This window comes from Engystomops pustulosus, chromosome 7 (assembly GCF_040894005.1).
Source record: "Engystomops pustulosus chromosome 7, aEngPut4.maternal, whole genome shotgun sequence".
NCBI classification, from domain to species: Eukaryota; Metazoa; Chordata; class Amphibia; order Anura; family Leptodactylidae; genus Engystomops; species Engystomops pustulosus.
The window spans coordinates 9,851,655-9,864,492 of record NC_092417.1 but is presented as its reverse complement, the minus strand read 5'-3'; the positions used below and the strand labels follow the sequence as shown (position 1 = coordinate 9,864,492).

Sequence of the window (12,838 nt, the reverse complement as noted above, 5' to 3'; positions counted from 1 at the left end):
CGGGTGTATATCTATATCAGTGCACAGTATGGGGGGGTGTATATCTATATCAGTTCACAGTATGGGGGGTGTATATCTATATCAGTTCACAGTATGGGGGGTGTATATCTATATCAGTGCACAGTATGGCGGGTGTATATCTATATCAGTGCACAGTATGGGATGCGTATAGCTATATCAGTGCACAGTATGGGGGGTGTATATCTATATCAGTGCACAGTATGGGGGGTGTATATCTATATCAGTGCACAGTATGGGGGGGTGTATATCTATATCAGTGCACAGTATGGGGGGGTGTATATCTATATCAGTTCACAGTATGGCGGGTGTATATCTATATGAGTGCACAGTATGGCGGGTGTATATCTATATCAGTTCACAGTATGGGGGGTGTATATCTATATCAGTGCACAGTATGGCGGGTGTATATCTATATCAGTGCACAGTATGGGATGCGTATAGCTATATCAGTGCACAGTATGGGGGGTGTATATCTATATCAGTGCACAGTATGGGGGGTGTATATCTATATCAGTGCACAGTATGGGGGGGTGTATATCTATATCAGTTCACAGTATGGGGGGTGTATATCTATATCAGTGCACAGTATGGCGGGTGTATATCTATATCAGTGCACAGTATGGGATGCGTATAGCTATATCAGTGCACAGTATGGGGGGTGTATATCTATATCAGTGCACAGTATGGGGGGTGTATATCTATATCAGTGCACAGTATGGCGGGTGTATATCTATATCAGTGCACAGTATGGGATGCGTATAGCTATATCAGTGCACAGTATGGGGGGTGTATATCTATATCAGTGCACAGTATGGGGGGTGTATATCTATATCAGTGCACAGTATGGGGGGGTGTATATCTATATCAGTGCACAGTATGGCGGGTGTATATCTATATCAGTGCACAGTATGGGGGGTGTATATCTATATCAGTGCACAGTATGGGGGGTGTATATCTATATCAGTGCACAGTATGGGGGGTGTATATCTATATCAGTGCACAGTATGGGGGGTGTATCTCTATATCAGTTCACAGTATGGGGGGGTGTATATCTATATCAGTGCACAGTATGGGGGGGTGTATATCTATATCAGTGCACAGTATGGCGGGTGTATATCTATATCAGTGCACAGTATGGGATGCGTATAGCTATATCAGTGCACAGTATGGGGGGTGTATATCTATATCAGTGCACAGTATGGGGGGGGTATATCTATATCAGTGCACAGTAAGGGGGGGTGTATATCTATATCAGTGCACAGTATGGCAGGTGTATATCTATATCAGTGCACAGTATGGGGGGTGTATATCTATATCAGTGCACAGTATGGGGGGTGTATATCTATATCAGTGCACAGTATGGGGGGTGTATATCTATATCAGTGCACAGTATGGGGGGGTGTATATCTATATCAGTGCACAGTATGGCGGGGGTGTATATCTATATCAGTTCACAGTATGGCGGGTGTATATCTATATCAGTGCACAGTATGGCGGGTGTATATCTATATCAGTTCACAGTATGGGGGGTGTATATCTATATCAGTGCACAGTATGGGGGGGTGTATATCTATATCAGTGCACAGTATGGGGGGGGTGTATATCTATATCAGTTCACAGTGAGGGGGGTGTATATCTATATCAGTGCACAGTATGGGGGGGTGTATATCTATATCAGTGCACAGTATGGGGGGGTGTATATCTATATCAGTTCACAGTATGGGGGGGTGTATATCTATATCAGTGCACAGTATGGCGGGTGTATATCTATATCAGTGCACAGTATGGGATGCGTATAGCTATATCAGTGCACAGTATGGGATGCGTATATCTATATGAGTGCACAGTATGGAGTGTGTATATCTATATCAGTGCACAGTATGGAGTGTGTATATCTATATGAGTGCACAGTATGGGATGCGTATATCTATATCAGTGCACAGTATGGAGTGTGTATATCTATATGAGTGCACAGTATGGAGTGTATATATGTTATTCCTGCGTGTTTTCCATAGAACTCTATTGGAAAGGGGCTTTACTCTACCATATGACCTTCAAAACTTTTGGACAAGCTACTGACTTTATTCCTTTGCAAATAGGGGGGAAAAAACGGATGACTCTGGGACCACTTCTGCTTACATTCTAAGTGTATGCTCACATCTACAGATTCTCTCTGTTCAGTCCCAGGTGAAGTGCACTACAGGGGATCATTGACAAGCTTATTTTTACGCTTGCCTTTTATTTTGGGGAGTAATGGCGCCCAATAATGCGCCTATGATGCTTGGTGAGGCGTTTGAGCGACCTCTGATTAGATACATATCTCAGCAGACAGTATCACACGGGATAGGATTAGATACACAGCTCAGCAGTATCACACAGGCTAGGATTAGATACACAGCTCAGCAGTATCACACAGGATAGGATTAGATACACAGCTCTGCAGTCAGTATTACACATGATAGGATTAGATACACAGCTCAGCAGACAGTATCACACGGGATAGGATTAGATACACAGCTCAGCAGTATCACACAGGATAGGATTAGATACACAGCTCAGCAGTATCACACGGGATAGGATTAGATACACAGCTCAGCAGACAGTATCACACAGGATAGGATTAGATACACAGCTCAGCAGACAGTATCACACAGGATAGGATTAGATACACAGCTCAGCAGACAGTATCACACAGGATAGGATTAGATACACAGCTCAGCAGACAGTATCACACATGATAGGATTAGATACACAGCTCAGCAGTATCACACAGGATAGGATTAGATACTCTGGTACAGTGTCCCCTTATTACTAATCGGGGGCACTATCACAACCATTACTACTATTACTATTGGCTACTGTGGATCCCGGTGTAATAATAATCCGGATGATTTATACCTCAGATCCCGGAGGTTGTGTAATCCTGGTGCCAGTCTCTCTAATCCCTCAGGGGTTATAGAGCATCCAGATAGATGGAGACCTTCTATATGTGAGCAGCACTCAATGATGAATGATAACATGGTGCAGTCTAGAGCCGACAAGGGCACATAAGAAAGGTCCAATGTTCTGTGTGATTGTAATGATTCCTGCACCAGAACCTTATTCCGGGTCTCAAACAGATAGAAGAACGTCCTGAGAAGTTGCTTCTTGTTTTCACTTTCCTCCAGCCTCTCTTCTTCTCCAGCCTCCAGCATCTCTCCTCCTTCTTTCTCTTCTTCTTCTCCTCCTCCTGTAATGAAGTTCTTCAGCCAAGTGATGACGTCTCTGGAGGCCTGAGCTGCTCGTGTGTCCAGGTATCCGGTTAGTAGTGACCTGGTGGTGGCATCTGATAGACCACACAGGAAGCGCAGGAACATCTCACCTCGTCCATCAGGATAGGATTTGGCTTTCTCTAGTGATTTCTGTAACTTCTCAGGAGAATAATCTGCATAATGCACAAAGGCAGAGAAGAATTCCTGGACAGTGAGATGTAAGAAGGAATAGGACACAGGTTCCTCCGATTCCATCAGGAAACTTGATAAGAGCTTTGACTTATTGTCCACATGGAAAGATTCCAGATCCCGATCATCAAATATAATCGTGTGATTCATGACCCCATGTTCTGCCATCCATCCCATGGACTGCAGGAGCTTCTGGGCGCCACTTTTCTCCAGGCTGTGATTGGACAGGATGTTGGCGACATATATGGCAAAGAGCTGGGTCACGGTTCTGGGTAATAATGAGACCTGCTGGTCACTACTTGTGGTCTGGAAGCTCCTGGATAATACTGTACAGATGATCCAGCAGTAGGACGGGAGGTAACAGAACGTGTACAATGTGTCATTCTGCTTCACATAGGTAAAAGCCTTTTCTGCCAGTTCAGGGTCACGGAAGAAATTGTCAAAGTAAATCTTTCTTTCTTCTGTGAAGAATCCACTGATTTCTACCATTCGCTGGAAATCCCTACAATCCATTGATGCCAGTCTGGTCGGGCGACTGGTCATCAGAACAGAACAACCAGTAAGAAGAGACTTTCTCACCAAACTGACCACAATGTCACCACAACGTTCCGGCTGTTTAGGGTCGGAGCACAAGTGACGGGATGTGAAATCCATTGTCTGATTGCTTTCATCTAATCCATCAAATATAAAGAGAAGTTTCTCTGGATCTTGTAGGATGTTCCCGAGCTGCTGCCACAGATATGGGTAATGATGAAGGATCAGGGTCTCCAGACTAACCTTATCCCATCTGTTCAGTTCCCGAAATTTGAAGAAGAAGACAAAAGAGAATCTTTGATAGAGATCCCCCTTCACCCAGTCATAGACAATCTTCTGCATCAGCGTGCTCTTCCCTACCCCGGGCTCTCCGCTCACCAGCACCATATGTGGTACCAGTCTGGACCGGTGGCACCAGCGGAACATCTTGTTGGGGGAAATACATTGTAATTCATGATGTTTCTTCTTTACATATTCCTCATGTCTTGCCCCGGTCGCTATGAGCTCATTCTTAGAGCGTTCCCTAAAGTGATGAGTGGAGGCAATGATGAGGGTCACATAACGTGTGCAGAAGGGAAAACTCTCCTCCTCCTGGTTACATCTCGGAGGTTTATTCTCTATCAGATTCTCCGTTTTCTCATATAAATGTTTCTTGTGCTGGTTCTGGATTTCTATGGAAACAACAGAAAATAAAGGAGATGATAAGTGGCTGCAGGGTTGGAGCCTAGGGTCCACCAGTGAAATATATTTTAGAGGCCCAGCTACTGCTTCATTGAAACAGGCAAACCACCCCATGTATATTTTCATTGTGTTTCTAAACGTGATGCAAATGCAAGGTGTGAATGCAGCCTGTGGCTGCGTTCACACATTGGGGCACATTTACTTACCAGGTCACTCGAGTTCACTGAAAGTGCATTGTGCGTCTATTATGCTGCATGCAGCGATTCACTAAGATCGTGTGCCTGAAATTATCGCTTCCCCGCTCAGGTCCATCAGAGTTCACCACCTTTTTTGTGGTGCGACTTTAACATAGAGCATGCAACAAAATTTAAAAGTCAAATAAGGTGCTCAGTCCAAATCAGTCAGACTGTCTGATGCCACGCCCCCTAATGTGTCACATGGAAGCAGCGCAGCTGCACCACAAAAGGATCGCCTGCGCCACAATCGCAGCGCAGACACTTCACCGGACTATAGTGTGGTGCAAAGCCCTTAGTAAATGAGCCCCATTGTGTTTTTGTTGCGTTTTCAACGCATTGGGAAAGAGGATCCTGTTTCTCTTCCATTTAAATGCATGTTGTTTTGCCATTTTGTAGCGATGCATTTAGAGGTTTGCCTTTTAAAAATACAAAATTAAAGCAAAAACACAACATTGATATGTTGCCTTTTTGCTTTTGTTTTATGTTTTTGAAAGACACACAAACCTCTAATTGCATTGTAACCCAACAGAATGCAACAAAGAAAACATAATGGGGCACATTTACTTACTAGGTCACTCGAGTTCACTGAAAGTGCATTGTCCGGCTATAATGCTGTATGAAGCTAATCACCAAGATCGTGCGGCTGATATCATGAATGTGTCGCTTCCCGCTCAGGTCAGACGGAGTCCAGCAACGTTTTTGTCGTTCATCTTTAACCTACGGAGTGCAACACAATTTAAAAGTTAAATACGGTATTTGGTCCGAATCAGTCGGAACGTCTGACAGCCCGCCCCCTAAGTTGTGTCGCATGGAGACTAGTGCAGCTGCATCACACAAGGGTTGCATGCACCGCTATCCCAGGGCAGACACTTCTTAAATACCTGTGCAAGATGTTTTAGCCACGAAGTATGTGCATTGTCCAACCAAAGTGTACAGCGCGACCCGTAGTAAATGAGCCCCAAAATGTGAAGGCAGCCTCAGGCTTCCTGGATAATACACTTGTGCAGTTCTTGGGATGAAAATAATGGTCCCATGGATCGTTGTTTGGACATTGTTTGACATTGGGATGTAAGTACATAATAATAGCCTGAACTGCGAACATGGTTAGGACCTGCTCTGTCATTTGCAGCTCAGGCAGTCGCCTCATACACAGGGCTATGAAATTCACAGCCATGTGCATGAGCCCATAGAAGTGATTGGGGACGTGTACAACAGTCCTGCAGAATACTGGCCCATTCACACTTAGTTATTTTGATGCGTTTTAACTGCATTGGAAACCATAAAAGGGAGGGGCATAGCCAGAACACAAATGTGTTTCTACTGAAACGCTTTTGTTCTGGAATGAGCCCCTCCCTTTTGCCTTTGCACATGGAATTAAAACACAAGAAACGTGTGAAGGGGCCTGAAGCTTGTTATCTGCCAGACTGTTTTACTTCCAGGAATCAGTATTTAACCTCTTAAGGACTGAACATGCAACAGGTTGCAGGTATATAAAGAAGGTTCACAGGCTGGGGGGGGAGGGAGTTTGACATGTGGTCGTGAAGGGCTGTAGAGGCGCGCACCTAAATTCTTTTGAAAAGCCTGCAAACTTTTGTTTGCTGGTTTTTACGCAAAACTACACCAGGTTGGACTTGGCAACGTTTTACCCGGCGACTGCTTTGCCCAACGGATACATCAAGAGGCCTCAGGGTGGCATCACACGTTAGCGTTTTAAAATACACTAGCTGGCCCAAATACATTTACATATTCGTTTGCATACAAAAGCATGCGAACAGTAATCAGCGCCCATTGTCTTGTATTGTGTAAATGCAAAACACCGGGTGAGGATTGACGATTGCATGGTACTACTGGCTACTGGGGGCCATCCCTGTGGCTGTTGGCTACTGGGGGCCATCCCTGTGGCTGTTGGCTACTGGGGGCCATCCCTGTGGCTGTTGGCTACTGGGGGCCATCCCTGTGGCTGTTGGCTACTGGGGGCCATCACTTACTATAAAAGGTCCGACACTGTGACTACTGGCTACTGGGGTTATTACTGTGGGGATCGCTATGACTATTGGCTACTGGGGGTTTAATGGTGGCCACAGTGGGTATCACTGTGAATAATAGCTACTGGGGGTCATCACTATAACTAATAGCTACTGGGACGAGAACTACGGTATTTAAGAATTAGACTTCCATACAGTACAAGTCTGTAATGGTCGACTTGAGAGCAGACCTAACAGTGCACTTACCTCTCAGATCTAGGGGTAGGTGGTGTCCTTCCTCATCCAGTAGGATTTCTCCCGGCAGATCCTCACCTAATAAGAAATTTGTAGGATTTTATAGTATGTAGATCAGTGCTGGATGTACAGATATAATATACATGTGAGATTATACAGGGATATGGACAATGGTCATAAAGATAAAGCTGAGAACAATCCCAGGAGCCAGAGATTGGACCAGATGAAACCAGTAGATGGATCAGAATGAATCTACACGTACCTAGCAATAGGTAGAGGCCAGAAATTATATCAACAATCTGTAGAAAACCTAACACTGATGGATTTATATAGAAGTTTCTGGACCTCACAAACCCCTGTCCCCCTCCGCCCCAAGTATAAACCACCTACATATAAATGGCAGGAACACAGAATGACTTGGAGGAGTTAAAGCAGCTCAATATAATATAATAAGAGTTTTCTACAGGAAACAAGATTCCCCCTGAAGAACCATTTTGCCTCATGGCTACACTAAGCATGGTGTGGAGCTTCCCTGGCTGAGATGAGTATAAAGGTTTGTTACGGGCAGAAAGCAACAAATAAAGTGTCATTTGGGACACTAAACCACTGGTCCATAAGTATCGGTAGATTGTTTAGTGTCCCAAATGGCCCTGACAGTAGTTACTACTGATGAGTGGAGAAGTCAGTGCCTGCTAATGTATAGGGACCAGACACCTTCCAGGGGTGTGCAGGGAGTGGATGGACAAACTGCAGTAATAGTCACTTACAGCTTTTCATCAGGAGTCGGTTTGTGTACACTAGGACCTAGAGGACAACAACAGCCAAGAGGAGGGAGCAGGACAACACCAGCCAAGAGGAGGAAGCAGGACAACGTGAGAGAGACAACAACAGCTAAGAGGAGGAAGCAGGACAACGTGAGAGAGACAACAACAGCCAAGAGGAGGAAGCAGGGCAACGAGAGAGAGACGACAACAGCCAAGAGGAGGAAGCAGGACAACGTGAGAGGACAACACCAGCCAAGAGGAGGAAGCAGAGCAACGTGAGAGGACAACACCAGCCAAGAGGAGGAAGCAGGGCAACGAGAGAGAGACGACAACAGCCAAGAGGAGGAAGCAGGGCAACGTGAGAGGACAACACCAGCCAAGAGGAGGAAGCAGGACAATGTGAGAGGACAACACCAGCCAAGAGGAGGAAGCAGGGCAACGCGAGAGAGACAACAACAGCCAAGAGGAGGAAGCAGGACAACGTGAGAGGACAACAACAGCCAAGAGGAGGAAGCAGGACACGTGAGAGGACGACAACAGCCAAGAGGAGGAAGCAGGGCAACGCAAGGGGACTACAACATCCAAGAGGAGGAAGCAGGGCAACGTGAGAGGACAACAACAACCAAGAGGAGGAAGCAGGGCAACGTGAGAGGACAACAACAGCCAAGAGGAGGAAGCAGGGCAACGTGAGAGGACAACAACAGCCAAGAGGAGGAAGCAGGACACGTGAGAGGACGACAACAGCCAAGAGGAGGAAGCAGGGCAACGCAAGGGGACAACAACAGCCAAGAGGAGGAAGCAGGACAACGTGAGAGGACAACACCAGCCAAGAGGAGGAAGCAGAGCAACGTGAGAGGACAACACCAGCCAAGAGGAGGAAGCAGGGCAACGAGAGAGAGACGACAACAGCCAAGAGGAGGAAGCAGGGCAACGTGAGAGGACAACACCAGCCAAGAGGAGGAAGCAGGACAATGTGAGAGGACAACACCAGCCAAGAGGAGGAAGCAGGGCAACGCGAGAGAGACAACAACAGCCAAGAGGAGGAAGCAGGACAACGTGAGAGGACAACAACAGCCAAGAGGAGGAAGCAGGACACGTGAGAGGACGACAACAGCCAAGAGGAGGAAGCAGGGCAACGCAAGGGGACTACAACATCCAAGAGGAGGAAGCAGGGCAACGTGAGAGGACAACAACAACCAAGAGGAGGAAGCAGGGCAACGTGAGAGGACAACAACAGCCAAGAGGAGGAAGCAGGGCAACGTGAGAGGACAACAACAGCCAAGAGGAGGAAGCAGGACACGTGAGAGGACGACAACAGCCAAGAGGAGGAAGCAGGGCAACGCAAGGGGACAACAACAGCCAAGAGGAGGAAGCAGGGCAACGTGAGGGGACGACAACAGCCAAGAGGAGGAAGCAGGGCAACGTGAAAGGACAACACCAGCCAAGAGGAGGAAGCAGGGCAACGCGAGGGGTCAACACCAGCCAAGAGGAGGAAGCAGGGCAACGTGAGAGAACAACAACAGCCAAGAGGAGGAAGCAGGGAAACGTGAGAGAACAACAACAGCCAAGAGGAGGAAGCAGGGAAACGTGAGAGAACAACAACAGCCAAGAGGAGGAAGCAGGGAAACGTGAAAGGACAACAACAGCAAAGATGAGTAGTTGCCCACCAGTCCCGGCAGCTCTTTTTTCGGGAAAGACAATTAAGCAGAGTGGCCACCGTGCTTCTACAGCTGCTTGACTCCCTGCAAATGCAAGCTTCGCTTTCCCTAAAGCCTCCCCAGCCTACCGCCTTGCTTCAACAGCTGCCTGACTCGAAGCAGTTTCAAGCCCGGCTTCCATGTCGGCCTCACTTGGCTCCGGTGTTCGAAAAGCTACCAGAGTTTCTGGCTCTCCCAGAAGCCGCTCCAGAGTCTCCGGCTCACCCAGAAGCCGCTCCAGAGTCTCCGGCTCTCCCAGAAGCCGCTCCAGAGTCTCCGGCTCTCCCAGAAGCCGCTCCAGAGTCTCCGGCTCTCCCAGAAGCCGCTCCAGAGTCTCCGGCTCTCCCAGAAGCCACTCCAGAGTCTCCGGCTCCCCCAGAAGCCGCTCCAGAGTCTCCGGCTCCCCCAGAAGCCGCTCCAGAGTCTCCGGTCTTCCAAGAAGCCGCTCCAGTGTGCCAAGTGCCGCTCCACTCTCCAATGTGCCAAGACCGGCTCCGACCTCTGCAACTCTCCAAAGCTGTCTCTGCTTTCCAAGAACTGCTCCTGCCTCCGCAGCTTCCCAGTGCTTCTCCGGTCTTCCAAGAGCCATTTCAGCCTCCGGCCTTACTGCTTGTTGAGGACTCTTTGCAAGTTATCCATCCATTGGCCAAAAGACTCTCCAGTGTATCCTCGGCTTGTTCCCTGCCAGGTCCAAGCACCTTATCGAGGTTTGTCCTGTTTCTGCTTTCCTCCTCAGGTGTCCCGTCACCAAGATGAATTGGAGGAGACGCAAGAAGAGGCAACTGAGGTGAAAGCCTCCTGTGTGTATCCCAAGGTCCCGTTTCCTGTGCGTTTCCAGATGCCTCCTGTGGTCCGTAGCCTGTGGTCCGGCATTGGGAAACACGGGGTTACACCTGTTTAACCTGTTAAATGCTGTGGTCAGCGCATTTAACATGCCTCTTAGGGTCTTTCCCCCCCGATCGCCCCCCTCCCCCGAATAGTTTTTGGTGGGCGCTGATCGTTGCCATGGCAGTGCGGGGGTCCGATCTGGTCCCCAGCACAGCCTGCAGGCACTGCCAGCAAGATGGCGTCATCTTAAAGGCACAGTGTCAGCCTATGCATGTGCATAGGCTGACACTGCTAATACCCTGCAATACATTAGTAGTACCATGAACAAGCAATCAGATGATTGCTTGTTCATGTCCCAGGGTGGAAGTAGTAAAAAAGTAAAAAAATAATGTTTTTCAATAAAAAAATAAAGTAATAAATCAATAAAAATGCCCATAAGCCCCATAACATATAAAGAGACATATAACACAAAAAAAGCCAAAATCATAACAAAAGCCCCACATATATAGTATCACCGCGTCCGTAACAACCCGTAGAATAAAAGTAAATTATTATTGAACCCTTTTGATAAAAAAAAATGCTAAAATCCCTCCAAAAATTATGATTTTTACCTATTCAATCCCACAAAAAATGCAATAAAAAGTGATCAAAAAAAACATATGTACTTCAGAATGATACAGTTGAAAAGTACAACAAAAAACAAGCCATCAACCAGCTCCATAGCCAAAAAATTAAAAATGTTATGCCACTTGGAAGACGGCAATGCAAAAATTATAACTTTTTCCCCACATTAGGGTTTTATTTGACAAATTTAGTAAAATGTAAGAAAAAATATTCATGTTTGGTATCCCCGTAATCGTAATGACCCATAGAATAAAGATAATATGATTATTAGTCTATACAGTGAACACAAAAAAAAAAAGGAAAAAATCCAGTACAGAATTGAGGGGGGTCTCTGCACTCGGGAGAAACTGCAGAACAAATTGTATGGTGGGTTTTGTATTTTTATCTTTTGGAAATGTGTAAATTTTAGGGCTAAATGAGCGTATAACCGACAAAATTTTACCATTCTAAATTTCACCTTCATTTTGATGTAATTACTATGAAGATCTCAAGGGGTTAACAATCTTCCTAAAAGCTGTTTCTGATAGTTTGAGGGGGGCAGATTTGAAAATGGGTTGATTATATAGGGGGAGTTTTGATGTTAAATATGTAAAATTTCATTCAAATCAGTATTTATCCGCAAAAGAGTAAATTCTGAAAATACGGAAAATCTCTATTCGATTTGTAACCGCGTGACATCAAAATAAATTATCCAGACATTTCAAAAATTATGAAAATGTAAAGTAGATTTATGTTTTGTGTAAGAGCGAACCATTGGTTCACATTAGGAATCCTACTACTTCCCCATTCTCGAACTATAAGGACCTTGGCTATTGTCATGAGCTTTAATACCAATAGCCTCTCTTTTTGCTTCACTTTATCGCTAATCCCAAACAGTCCCATAACTGCCACACTAATCGAGGGGGTCAGTGGCCGCTCTAAAATTTTATTTATCTGCCGGTATAAACCATCCCAGAAACCTTTAAGTCTGGGGCACGCCCAGATTGTATGAAGAAAGTCGGCCTCCTCTATTCCACATTTGAAACATTTAGATGAACTCTTCACTTTCATCTTGTACAGCACATCTGGAGAGTAGTATAGTCTATACAATACCTTTGTCTGGATAACTCTGATTTTCACTAATAGATCCTACCTTCACATTCCTATAAACCCCCTCCCACTCATGCCGTGTTATCTGTCCTATCTCCTTTTCCCAGTGTTCTTGTGACTTATGTTTAACCCTTTTCCTTTTTAGTGTTTTTAATAAAGTCTATACATGGATGTGACTCTAATTCTATACTCCTATGCCTCCTTATTGCTATAATTGCATGTGCTAACTGTGAATATCTCAAAAAGTCTCCATTATTCAAACCCACTTTTGTTTTAAGTGAAGAAAAACTTACCACTACCCCTTTATCCAGTATCTGAGAAAAAAGGCGCACCCCTCTATTTTTCCAGAAAATGGGATCTGGGAGGTTCCCAAGCTCTGGAAAGAGGGGATTATGCCACAAAGGAGTATCTTCTATAATACCATCCATATGAATTATTTTCTTCACCTGACTCCATCCTTTATGAACGGCCTCCATACTTGTATTTAAATTCTTCTTTTTCTCCACTTCCCCCCTCTCCAGTGCTTCGTACACAGTAGGAGCTTTCCCATCTTCCATTATCCAACTTTTCACTGGTTCGTCCCTGTCCTTCCATCCTACTATACGGGACATCTGGGCCGCAAGGAAATAGCCCTGCAGAAAGGGTATCCCAACCCCCCTTCTCCTGAGGGTCTGTATAAGTAACTAATTTTGATTCTACAAAACA

General features: G+C 45.8%; 1 protein-coding gene across 3 annotated transcripts in view; it reads right to left on the bottom strand.

The window, feature by feature from the left end:
- Nucleotides 1-12,838, bottom strand: part of LOC140069210 (NACHT, LRR and PYD domains-containing protein 12-like) — a 95,237-nt gene that overhangs the window by 28,165 nt on the left and 54,234 nt on the right. For all 3 annotated transcript variants that reach the window (XM_072114648.1, XM_072114649.1, XM_072114647.1), the window contains exons 5-6: nucleotides 7,144-7,209; nucleotides 2,920-4,666 (exon numbers count right to left, since the gene is read on the bottom strand). In XM_072114648.1, the coding sequence (XP_071970749.1) occupies nucleotides 2,920-4,666; nucleotides 7,144-7,209 (1,813 nt within the window). The remainder of the gene's footprint in view (nucleotides 1-2,919; nucleotides 4,667-7,143; nucleotides 7,210-12,838) is intronic.